Genomic DNA, 12,270 nt, shown 5'->3' with positions numbered 1-12,270 from the left:
AGCTCTCAACCGTTTCCACATCTACACCACTGATGCTGATTGGAGCATGTACTCCACCACGCTTCCTGGAGTCAATAACTAGCTCCGTCATCTTGCCGACATTGAGGGAGGTTATTATCCTGAGACCATGTAACTAAGTTTTCTATCTCCTTCCTGCACATCGCCTTCTTATTGTTTGTGGTTCGGCCCAGCACAGTGGTGTCACCTGTAGAACAGGTTTAGTTTAGAGATACAGTGCAGAAACAGGCCCTTCGGCCCACTGGGTCCGTGCCGACCAGCGATCCCCGCACACTAACACTATCCTACACCCCACTAGGGACAATGTTTATATTTACCAAGTCAATTAACCTACAAACCTGCACGTCTTTGGAGTGTGGGAGGAAACCGAAGATTTCGGAGAAAATCCATGCAGGTCACGGGGAGAACGTACAAACTCCGTACAGACAGCACCCGTAGTGGGGATGGAACCCGGGTCTCCGGCGCTGCATTCGCTGTAAGGCAGCAACACTACCGCTGCACTACCGAGCCGTTAGAGTTGCCACGTATCGGCCGCTGATAAAGTTACAACGTATTCCAGTCAGTCCCCACTGGTCCTCTTTTGTTCTCCCCCCCCCCCCCCCCCCACGCCGGGTCCCCCTCCGTTTTTTGCCGGCCCATCTCCGACCTGGACCGCCAGTGCCCGCCCATGACCTGGACCGCCAGTGCCCACCCATGACCTGGACCGCCAGTGCCTGCCCATGACCTGGACCACCAGTGCCCGCCCATGACCTGGACCGCCAGTGACCTGGACCGCCAGTGCCCGCCCATGACCTGGACCCGCCAGTGCCTGCCCATGACCTGGACCGCCCATGACCTGGACCGCCAGTGCCTGCCCATGACCTGGACCACCCATGACCTGGACCGCCAGTGCCCGGTCATGACCTGGACCGCCAGTGACCTGGACCGCCAGTGACCTGGACCACCAGTGCCCGCCCATGACCTAGACCGCCAGTGCCCGCCCATGACCTAGACCGCCAGTGCCCGCCGTGACCTGGACTGCCAGTGCCCGCCCATGACCTAGACCGCCAGTGCCTGCCCGTGTCCTGGACCGCCAGCCCCTTCCCCAAATGTCGCCCGGGTCCTCTCCTGATGGCTCCGGCCATGGGGACCCTCCGCCCAACTTCACAAGGGCCGTGGCTTCCTAGGAGTGTCCTGGGAACTCAGAGAGTCATAGAGTGTTAGAACGTGGAAACCCCCCACTTCAGCCCAACTTGCCCACACATGTCCCAGCTACACTTGTCCCACCTGCCTGCGCTTGGTCCATATCCCTTCAAACCTGTCTAACTGTTTCTTAAACGTTGGGATAGTCCCAGCCTCAACTACCTCCTCTGGCAGCTTGTTCCATACACCCACCACCCTCTGTGTGAAAAAGCTATCCCTCAGATTCCTATTAAATCTTTTCCCCTTCACCTTGAACCTATGTCCTCTGGTCCTCGATTCCCCTACCCTGGCTAGAGACTCTGTGCATCTACCCAATCTATTCCTCTCATGATATTATACTCCTCTACACGATTCCCCCTCATCCTCCTGTGCTCCATGGAATAGAGACCCAGCCTGCTCAACCTCTCCCTATAGCTCACACCCTCTAGTCCTGGCAACATCCTCGTAAATCTTCTGTGTACCCTTCACAGCTTGACAACATCTTTCCTATAACATGCCCAGAACTGAACGCAATACTCTAAGTGCGGCCTCACCAACATCTTAGACAACTACAACATGACCTCCCAACCTCTACACTCCTGGGAGATCCTCCAGCAGTTGTGCTTTGCTCAGTTTGTGTCTAGCAGCTGCCTGACCCCCAGAGTATTTCCAGCACATTGTGTTTTTAATTCCAATTTTGCAGAACACACGTGTTATCTTTGTTTTTTTGACATTGAAATCTTGGTCTTACTGTTAAAAAAGATATATTCTGCTTCAGTAAAGGGAAAAATCTTTCACTACAATTGATGAAACCAATTAATCTTTTATTTTTTCTGCCTATTTTCTGTGTTTCTATGACAGGTTCCAGACCGTGTTATGTAATCCACGTGTGGAACTGATGCAAATGAAATATGTATTTAATTGCGGGGAACCATGAAGTTACCAAAACTGGCCTTTGTTTTTGTCCTGTTCATTTGCCTGTGCCTCTACATGTATCAAAAGAATCCTTTGCAAAAGATCCAGAAGGGGTTTGGATTCCACCTGCAGGCAACTGGCCAACAGCCCACTGCTCAGGCCTTCTATGGCATCATGTTTGATGCTGGCAGCACTGGCACACGCATCCATGTGTTCAAGTTTACCCAGACTACAAACGGTAGGATTTTAAATGATACTAGACCAAGTGGACCCGTTGGGCCCAAACCTCTCCTGCATTGGTACAGCACCCACTCCCACTCTCCCTCCCCCCCCTCCCCCCCCCCCTCCCCCTTCCCCATGCCCTTCTACCCCTGCCCCTTTACCCCCTACCCCCTCTCCCTACCTCCCCCTCACCTCCCCCCTCCACTACTCCCCTCCCGCCTCCTCCCCCCCCCCACTCCATCCCCCTCAACCCCTGCCCCTTTACCCCCTACCTCCCCCTCCCCTCCCCCCTCCACTACTCCCCTCCCGCCTCCTCCCCCCCCCCCCCCCCACTCCATCCCCCTCAACCCCCCTTATCCTCCCTCGTCCCTAGGTCTTAGATTTAAACTTTAAAATGTGAATATAACCGATTTAACTTCTTCCATTAGCACCAAAGGGAAGATGGTGAGTAAGGTGGGCCTAAACTTGTCGCGCTATCGTCTACCGTTTTGGCTGTAGTTCAGGAACAAACAAACGAGAGTTTTAGTATATAGATTGCATAATGACGTTGGTATGAACATTGACAGCAGTGAACAGCATAATTCCTGTACCCCAACCTGGGCATGTATGCACCCTTTCCCCACTATCCTGCCCCCTTCACCGGCCCCTACCACCCATATCCTGCCCCCTTCACCGGCCCCTACCACCCATATCCTGCCCCCTTCACCGGCCCCTACCACCCATATCCTGCCCCCTTCACCGGCCCCTACCACCCATATCCTGCCCCCTTCACCGGCCCCTACCACCCATATCCCTCCCTCCGGTTTACATTTCACTCCTTATCTGACACCCTATTGTGAGACAAAAAGCTGTAGTAACTCAGCGGGACAGGCAGCATCTCTGGAGGGCACAAAATGCTGGAGTAACTCCAGCTCCAGAGATGCTGCCTGTCCCACTGAGTTACTCCAGCATTGTGTGTCTATCTTCGATTTAAACCGGCATCTGCAGTTCATTCCTATACCCAACTTTTCATAGAAACATAGAACATAGAAAAATAGGTGCAGGAGTAGGCCATTCAGCCCTTCAAGCCATGACCACCATGTTCATGGCTGATCATCTAAAATCAGTATCCCCTGTTCCTGCTTTCCCCCCATATCCCTTGAATCCTTTAGCCCTAAGAGTTAAATCTAACTCTCCAGTAAATTGGATTCCGTGGCAGAGAATTCCACAAATTCACAACTCTTTGGCTGAAAATGTTTTTCCTCATCTCAGTCCTAAATGGCCTACCCCTTATTCTTAAACTGTGGCCCCTGGTTCTGGACTTCCCCACGTCGGGAACATTTTTCCTGCGTCTAGCCTGTCCAATCCTTTTATAATTTTATATGTTTCTATTTAGATCCCCTCACATTCTTCTAAATTCCAGTGAATACAAGCCCAGTCGATCCATTCCTTCATCATATGTCAGACCCACCATCCTGGGAATTAACCTCGTGAACCTACACTGCATTCCCTCAAGAGCTAGAATGTCCTTCCTCAAATTAGGAGACCAAAACTGCACACAATACTCCAGATGCGGTCTCACCAGGGCCCTATACAACTGCCCTTGCTCCTAAACTCAAATCCTCTCACAATGAAGGCCAACATGCCATTAGCTTTCTTCACTGCCTGCTGTACCTGCATGCTTACTTTCAGTTACTGATGTTCTAGGACACCTAGGTCTCATTGCACTTCCCCCTTTTCCTAGCCGGACACCATTCAGATAATAATCTGCCTTCCCGTTCTTGCCACCAAAGTGGATAATGTCATATTTAACCACATTATACTGCATCTGCCATGCATCTGCCCACTCACCCAACCTGTCCAAGTCACCCTGCAGCCTCATAGCATCCTCCTCACAGCTCACACTGCCACCCAGCTTTGTGTCTTCCGCAATCTTGGAGATGTCACATTTAATTCCCACGTCTAAATTGTTAATATATATTGTCAATACCTGGGGTCCCAGCACGAAGACTTGCGGTACCCCACTTGCCACTACCTGCTATTCTGAGAAGGACCCGTTAATCCCTACTCTTTGCTTCCTGTCTGCCAACCAGTTCTCTATCCATGTCAATACCCTACCCCCAATACCATGTGCTCTAATTTTGCCCACTAATCTCTTGTGTGGGACCTTGTCAAAGGCTTTTTTTAAAAGGCCAGATACACCACATCCATTGGCTCTCCCTTATCCATTCTACTTGTTACATCCTCAAAAAAATTCTAACATTTTCTTCTCTGGTCTGTGTCCCTCTATCTGCCAATCACCCCCCCCCCCCCCCAGTACCCACCTACCACTTGCCTGGCTTTGCTCACCCCCACCTCTCTTTCCCAGCTTTCTCCCCCCTACATCAGTCTGAAGAAGTGTCCCGACCCGAAACGTCACCTATCTATGTTCTCCACAGATGCTGCCTGACCCGCTGAGTTACTCCAGCACTCTGTGAAACGTCACCTATCTATGTTCTCCACAGATGCTGCCTGACCCGCTGAGTTACTCCAGCACTCTGTGAAACGTCACCTATCCATGTTCTCCACAGATGCTGCCTGACCCGCTGAGTTACTCCAGCACTCTGTGAAACGTCACCTATCTATGTTCTCCACAGATGATGCCTGACCCGCTGAGTTACTCCAGCACTCTGTGAAACGTCACCTATCTATGTTCTCCACAGAGGCTGCCTGACCCGCTGAGTTACTCCAGCACTCTGTGAAACGTCACCTATCCATGTTCTCCACAGACAACATCACCTATCCATGTTCTCCAGCATGCCTGACCCGCTGAGTTACTCTAGCACTGTGAAACGTCACCTATCCATGTTCCCACCACAGATGCTGCCTGACCCGCTGAGTTACTCCAGCACTCTGTGAAACGTCACCTATCCATGTTCTCCACAGATGCTGCCTGACCCGCTGAGTTACTCCAGCTCTTTGTGTTTTAATCCCTCCTGTAATGGCAATTATAATGTAATAATAATGCTATAATTTGTATGGTATTGTGTCTTATTGCTGGCATTTAAGAACGAGAACTGTTTGTGTGGAGTTTGCACGTTCTCCCTGTGACCACATGGGTTTCCTCCGGGTGCTCCGGTATTTCCTCCAGCCGACTCCTGCACCTATTTTCTATGTCTAAACCAATACCAAGTCAATCAGTAAATATATATATTGCTGAATGTTTTTGTAATTGATGTGAAAAGTCTGATAAGTCAATCATCTAAAATTGTTTCCTTTCAACAGAATCTCCTAAACTTGCAAATGAAATTTTCAAAGCCTTGAAGCCAGGATTATCAGCATATTCGGACAAGCCCGAACTGGTAACTTTGTGTGTTTTCTTTTTAAGTAAATAAAAAAACTCTGCAACATCGGGAAAAATAGTCAGCACTGGGCAGATTGGAAGTGGCTGTAGCGGTGTAGTTAATGTTTCTGTCTAGTGTAAGAAAATAACTGCAGATGCTGGTACAAATCGAAGGTATTTATTCACAAAATGCTGGAGTAACTCAGGAGGTCAGGCAGCATCTCTGGAGAACATGGATAGGTGACGTTTCTCTCCTGAGATGCTGCCTGACCTGCTGAGTTACTCCAGCATTTTGTGAAATAATGTTTCTGTCTGATGACATTCAAGAACTGGAAAAATTAGAGGCAAATAGTTAATGATGAGACTAGTAAATATATGAAACCTTAGTCCAGGTATAGTATTGCCAGGTGCATCAGAGAAGCAGAGGCGTGAAGAGTGGAATATCTGGAATAGACAGTATTTACTTGTTTGAGGAAGGCCTCAGCGAAAGGCAAGTAGACCCCAGAACAATGAACGCCCTTGATCTTGAACCTGCAGCTTTGCCATATATACAGTGACTGAGGCTGCAGTCCTAACAAGTGTAGGAGGCCAAGGATGGAATTAGAGTCATAGACGTATATAGATGCAGGAAAAATGTTCCCAATGTTGGGGGAGTCCAGAACCAGGGCCCACACAGTCTAAGAATAAAGGGGAGGCCATTTAAAACTGAGGTGAGAATTTTTTTTTTACCTAGAGAGTTGTGAATTTGTGGAATTCTCTGCCACAGAGGGCAGTGGAGGCCAATTCACTGGATGAATTTAAAAGAGAGTTAGATAGAGCTCTTGGGGCTAGCAGAATCAAGGGATATGGGGAGAAGGCAGGCACGGGTTACTGATTGTGGATGATCAAACATGATCACATGATCAAACATGAATGGTGGTGCTGGCTCGAAGGGCCAAATGGCCTCCTCCTGTACCTATTTTCTATGTTTCTATAACAAGGAAACAGGCCCTTTAGTCCAACTTGTCCATGCCGATCAGGATGTCTATCTGAGCTAGTCCCATGTGGCGCACATCCTTCTAAACCGTTTCTGTTCATGTACAGTCCAAATGTCTTTCAAATGTTGCTATTGTACCCACCTCAGCTACCTCCTCTGGCAGCGTTCCATGCACCCACCTACCTCTGTGTGCAAAGTTGCTCCTCAGATTCCTATCAAACGTTCCCCTCTCACCTTAAACTATGCCTTCTAGGTTTAGATTCCGCTACTCTTACATAAAGACTTTGACCATCCACCTTATGCTTGTCGGGCAGCGGTAGAGTTGCTGCCTTACAGCGCCAGAGACCTGGGTTGGATCCTGACTATGGATGGAGTTTGTACGTTCCCTAGCAGGGATACCCTAGCAGGGAAGATGGTGGAACAGCAATGGCAGGTATTTCTAATACAGAAGGTACAGGATCAGTTCATTCCAAAGAGGAAGAAAGATTCTAAGGGGAGTAAGAGGCGACCGTGGCTGACAAGGGAAGTCAAGGACAGTATAAAAATAAAAGACAAGAGTATAACATAGCAAAGAAGAGTGGGAAGCCAGAGGATTGGACTCTTTTAAAGAGCAACAGAAGATAACTAAAAAGGCAATACGGAGAGAAAAGATGAGGTATGAGGGTAAGCTAGCCAATAATATAAAGGAGGATAGTAAAAGCTTTAGGTATGTGAAGAGGAAAAAAATAGTTAAGACAAATGTGGGTCCCTTGAAGACAGAAGCAGGTAAATTTATTATGGGGAACAAGGAAATGGCAGACGAGTTGAACAGGTACTTTGGATCTGTCTTCACTAAGGAAGATACAAACAATCACCCAGATGTTCTAGTGGCCAGAGATCCTAGGGTAACGGAGGAACTGAAGGAAATTCACATTAGGTAGGAAATGGTGTTGGTACACTGATGGGACTGAAGGCTGATAAATCCCCAGGGCCTGATGGTCTGCATCCCAGGGTACTTAAGGAAGTGGCTCTAGAAATCGTGGACGCATTGGTGATCATTTTCCAATATTCTATAGATTCAGGATTGGAGGGTAGCTGTGGATTGGAGGGTAGCTAATGTTATCCCACTTTTTAAGAAAGGAGGGAGAGAGAAAATGGGAAATTATAGACCAATTAGCCTGACATCAGTGGTGGGGAAGATGCTGGATTCAATTATATAAGAAGAAATTGTGGAGCATTTGGATAGCAGTAACAGGATCGTTCTGAGTCAGCATGGATTTACAAAGGGGAAATCATGCTTGACTAATCTTCTGGAATTTTTTGAGGATGTAACTAGGAAAATGGACAAGGGAGAGCCAGTGGATGTGTACCTGGACATTCAGAAAGCCTTTGATAAGGTCCCACATAGGAGATTAGTGGGCAAGATTAGAGCACATGGTATTGGGGGTAGGGTGCTGACATGGATAGAAAATTGGTTGGCAGACAGGAAACAAAGAGTAGGGATTAACGAGTCCCTTTCAGAATGGCAGGCAGTGACTAGTGGGGTACCTACCGCAAGGCTCGGTGCTGGGACCGCAGCTATTTACAATATACATTAATGACTTAGATCAAGGGATTAAAGGTAACATGAGCAAATTTGCGGATGATACGAAACTAGGTGGCAGTGTGAACTGTGAGGAGGATGCTATGAGGATGCAGGGTGACTTGGACAGGTTGTGAAATGGGCAGATGCATGGCAGATGCAGTTTAATGTCAATAGTCAAGTTTATTTGTCACATACACATAAATGTGCAGTGAAATGAAAGATTACCCACAGTCCAACAATAAGAGCAATAAAAATAAGCAATAACACACACAATCACAAACCAACACCAAACAAAAAGAAACATCCATCACAGTGAGTCTCCTCCAGTCCCTCCTCACTGTGATGGAAGGCCAGAATGTCTTTTTCTCTTCCCCTGCCGTCTTCTCCCGCGGTCAGGCTGTTGAAGTTGCCACGTCGGGGCGGTCGTGGCTCCCGACATTGAAGCACCCGCCGGGCAGAGAAAATCACACGGCCGGTTCCAGGCCACGCCAGACGGTGAAAGGTCCGCGGTGGGCCGACCCAAGCCCCGCGATTCGGGGCGGGCGAAGCCGCTGCCGCTGCCGGAGCTCCCGATGTCGGCCCCCACCCAGAGGGCTGCGAGCTTCAGACGTCCACGCGGCCGGAGCCTCCACAGGCGAGTCCCAGCTGGAGGCCGCCAGCTCCAGGGGTTTGGCCGATGGGAGGCCGCAGCGTTAACGGAGACACCACCCAGAAACAAAAGGTCGCGTCTCCGTTTGGGAGAGACAACTTTACATTTACAGTTCCCATTCCCCCCCCCCCCCCCCCCCCCTGTATCTCTCTGTACTTTGCTCTGTTCATCTTTCCCTCGATCCTGACTAGTCTCCCAGTTCTTGCTGCTGAACACAGCATGATGCTGCCACCACCATGCTTCACTTTACTATGGTATTGGCCAGGTGATGAGCGGTGCCGCTTGGCATTCAGGCCAAAGAGTTCAATCTTGGTTTCATCAGACCAGAGAATCTTGTTTCTCATGGTCTGAGAGTCCTTTAGGTGCTGTTTGGCAAACTCCTAGCGGGCTGTCATGTGCCTTTTACTGAGCCTGATTGGTGGAGTGCTGCAGATATAGTTGTCCTTCTGGAAGGTTCTGCCATCTACACAGAGGAACTCTGGAGCTCTGTCAGAGTGGCCATCGGGTTCTTGGTCACCTCCCTGACCAAGGCCCTTCTCCCCCGATTGCTCAGTTTGGCTGGGCAGCCAGCTCTATGAAGAGTCCTGGTGGTTCCAAAGTTCCTCCATTCTTCGGGACTTGCAATGTTGCAGAAATTGTTTTATACCCTTCCCCAGATCTGTGTCTCGACACAATCCTGTCTCGGAGGTCTACGGACAATTCCTTCGTCTTCATGGCTTGGTTTTTGCTCTGACATGCACTGTCAACTGTGGGACCTTATATAGACAGGTGTGTGCCTTTCCAAATCATGTCCAATCAATTTAATTTACCACTGGTGGACTCAAATCAAGTTGAAGAAGCATCTCAAGGATAATCAATGGAAACAGGATGAACCTAAGCTCAATTTTGAATGTCATAGCAAAAGGTCTGAACACTTATGTAAATGTGATATTTCAGTTATTTCTTTTTAATTACTTTGCAACTGTTTTTGCTTTTTTATTATGGGGTATTGTGTGTAGATTGATGATAAAAAAAGAGAATTAAATCCATTTTAACATAAGGCTGTAACGTAGCAAAATGTGGAAAAAGTGAAGAGGTCTGAATACTTTCTGAACGCACTGTATGTGGTGCTGTACCTTTGCCCTCCTGGCTGTCAATGGTACCACCAATGTTCGTACCATCGAGAGATTCACTTATCATACCTCCATGTCATTAATGTATACTATAAACATGAAAGGACTTTTAAGATAGCAATATTAAACAAAATAGTGATGAACCTGAGCTCACTGTTGACACTTGAACATTCTCTGATTCCAATCACATTAATTACCTTGGACCACGAGTTTGTATTAGAAACATAGAAACATAGAAAATAGGTGCAGGAGTAGGCCATTCGGCCCTTCGAGCCTGCACCGCCATTCAATATGATCATGGCTGATCATCCAGCTCAGTAACCTGTACCTGCCTTCTCCCCATACCCCCTGATCCCTTTAGCCACAAGGGCCACATCTAACTCCCTCTTAAATATAGCCAATGAACTGACCTCAACTACCTTCTGTGGCAGAGAATTCCACAGACTCACCACTCTCTGTGTGAAGAAATGTTTTCTCATCTCGGTCCTAAAAGACTTCCCCCTTATCCTTAAGCTGTGACCCCTGGTCCTGGACTTCCACAACATCGGGAACAATCTTCCCGCATCTAGCCTCTCCAACCCCTTAAGAATTTTATATGTTTCAATAAGATCCCCCCTCAGTCTTCTAAATTCCAAACTTCTAAACTTAGAGTCATAGAGTGACACAGTGTGGAAACAGGCCCTTCATAGAGTCACAGAATGACACAGTGTGGAAACAGGCCCTTCATAGAGTCACAGAGTGATACAGCGTGGAAACAGACCCTTCGGGCCAACTTGGCCACACCGGCCAACATGTGCAAGTTAGATTAGTCCAACCTGCCCGCGTATGGCCCATATCCCTCCAAACCTGTCCTATCCATGTACCTGTCTAACTGTTTCTTAAACTTTCAGATAATCCCAGCCTCAACTACCTCCTCTGGCAGCTTGTTCCATACACCCACCACCCTCTGTGTGAAAAATTTGATCATCAGATTTCTATTAAATCTTTTCCCCTTCACTTTGAACCTATGTCCTCTGGTCCTCGATTCCCCTACTCTGGGCAAGAGACTCTGCATCTACCCGATCTATTCCTCTCATAATTTTATACACCTCTATAAGATCACCCCTCATCCTCCTGTGCTCCAAGGAATAGAGTCCCAGCCTACTCAACCTCTCCCTAGAGCTCAGACCCTCTAGTCCTGGCAACCTCCTTGTAAATCATCTCAGTACTCTTTCCAGCTTGACAACATTTTTTCTTATACAACTGCAACATGACCTCCCAACTTCTATACTTAATACTCTGACTGATGAAGGCCATTGTGCCAAAAGCCTTTTTGACCACCTTATCTACCCGTGATTCCACCTTCAAGGAACCATGCACATGCATTCCTAGATCCCTCTGCTCTACAACACTCCCCAGAGCTCTACCATTCACTGTGTAGGTCCTGACCATGTTAGACTTCTGAAAATGCAACACCTCACATTTCTTTGTAACTTGTGTCCAAATTCCAAATTTGGTGAAAAAAAGTGTTTTTCAGTTGAAATGCCTTTCTGCTAGTTTTGAAACAGCTCCTCTGTTATACAGCTTTTTTTCCAGGAAATCCATTTGCTCATAAGGAACAAAGCTTCCAGTAATAAATAGTTCAAATTGAAGACGGCATGACTAGCCCAACTTACAATGTATATTGCAGAGGAAACTAGGTTTTCAAGTGAACCTTGACAAGGCTAAACGGACTGCAGACTTCAACATACGTGTTATGATTTTTAAACTAAATGCAAAGCAAATTCTGTGCCTCTTTCAAATAGCCCTCAATCCCATGATCTTTCAAAAAATGATCTACCTCTTTAAATCCCTCCACTGATCTAGCCTCCTGGAATGTTTCTAAATTTAGATTTTTTAGTTTTGAGATACAGCCCAGAAACAGGCCCTTCGGCCCACCCAGTCGGCACCGACCAGCGATCCCCGCATCAATGTGCTTGATTAATAAGGGTGCAGTGGTAGAGTTGCTGCCTTACAGTGAATGCAGCGCCGGAGACCCGGGTTCCATCCCCACGTTCTCCCCGTGACCCGCGTGGGTTTTCTCCGAGATCTTCGGTTTCCTCCCACACTTCAAAGACGTGCAGGTTTGTAGGTTAATTGGCTTGGTAAATGTAAAAAATTGTCCCCAGTGGGTGTAGGATAGTGTTAATGTGCGGGGATCGCTGGTCGGCACGGACCCGGTGGGCCGAAGGGCCTGTTTCCGCACTGTATCTCTAAACTAAACTAAACTAAAGTAAAGCAAGCACGGTGTGTTTGTAAATTGCTAAGTGTTGGTGTCATTCTTTGTTCAATGCGTCTTGTTTAACTCCATTGGCTGTGTTTGCTTTACATTCC

The 12,270-nt window shown here is 47.9% G+C and overlaps 1 protein-coding gene across 3 annotated transcripts in view; it reads left to right on the top strand.

The window, feature by feature from the left end:
• The first annotated feature begins 2,045 nt into the window (after window positions 1-2,045).
• entpd6 (ectonucleoside triphosphate diphosphohydrolase 6) overlaps window positions 2,046-12,270 on the top strand; it is a 49,690-nt gene continuing 39,465 nt past the window's right edge. For all 3 annotated transcript variants that reach the window (XR_013547611.1, XM_078404673.1, XM_078404672.1), the window contains exons 1-2: window positions 2,046-2,332; window positions 5,560-5,636. Coding sequence is in view for 2 of the 3 variants with exons in the window: in XM_078404673.1 (XP_078260799.1) it covers window positions 2,113-2,332; window positions 5,560-5,636 (297 nt within the window). In the remaining variant the exon portion in view is untranslated. The remainder of the gene's footprint in view (window positions 2,333-5,559; window positions 5,637-12,270) is intronic.

The sequence above is a fragment of the Rhinoraja longicauda genome, chromosome 9, assembly GCF_053455715.1.
Source record: "Rhinoraja longicauda isolate Sanriku21f chromosome 9, sRhiLon1.1, whole genome shotgun sequence".
Lineage (NCBI taxonomy): Eukaryota > Metazoa > Chordata > Chondrichthyes > Rajiformes > Arhynchobatidae > Rhinoraja > Rhinoraja longicauda.
Note: the sequence above shows the minus strand (reverse complement) of the source record. Positions and strands in the feature narration are given on the sequence as shown.